Source organism: Condylura cristata, unplaced genomic scaffold, assembly GCF_000260355.1.
Source record: "Condylura cristata isolate star-nosed mole 26May11 unplaced genomic scaffold, ConCri1.0 scaffold00150, whole genome shotgun sequence".
Lineage (NCBI taxonomy): Eukaryota > Metazoa > Chordata > Mammalia > Eulipotyphla > Talpidae > Condylura > Condylura cristata.
This window is the reverse complement of record NW_004567251.1, coordinates 43,908-44,346: the sequence shown is the minus strand read 5'-3', so window position 1 is coordinate 44,346 and position 439 is coordinate 43,908. Positions and strand designations below refer to the sequence as shown.

General features: G+C 72.4%; 1 protein-coding gene across 1 annotated transcript in view; it reads right to left on the bottom strand.

Annotated features, from left to right (window-relative positions):
* The window catches only part of LOC101623849 (epidermal growth factor receptor kinase substrate 8-like protein 2), a gene marked incomplete at both ends in the record, with an annotated part of 4,556 nt that overhangs the window by 2,099 nt on the left and 2,018 nt on the right, over window positions 1-439 (bottom strand). Inside the window, 2 exons of the mRNA XM_012734949.1 lie at window positions 77-156; window positions 236-432. Of these exons, the coding sequence (XP_012590403.1) occupies window positions 77-156; window positions 236-432 (277 nt within the window). The remainder of the gene's footprint in view (window positions 1-76; window positions 157-235; window positions 433-439) is intronic.

The window sequence follows — 439 nt, the reverse complement described above, 5'->3', positions numbered from 1 at the left end:
CCGCTCTCCTGGCCCTGAGAACACCGCCCGCCCCAGGCCCCGCCCGCCCGCGCCCCGCCCGCCCGCGTGCTCCTACTTGAGGGTCTGTGGCCGCATCTTCTTCCCCAGCCTGCAGTCAGTCAGCGCGCTCTCGATGTCCTCGTGCACCAGCTCCGCCTGCGGGCGGGCGGGCAGGGTGGGGGCCTGGCCGGCCGGTGCCTGCCCCGCCGGCCTGCCCTGCCCCTCCGGGCCTCACCTCCACCTCGTCGCAGTGGAAGAAGTGGATGTCCGGCTTGCTCTGCTCCGTGTCCTGGCACACCAGCAACAGCACCGACGGGTAGCGCAGCTGGTTCAGCACCGTCTGGCTGTGCCGCACGGTGGTCAGCGGGAAGTCCTCCAACTCCTCCTGGGGGACGGGGGCTCGTATGTGCCTGGACACTGCCTGCGCCCAGGCTGGGGG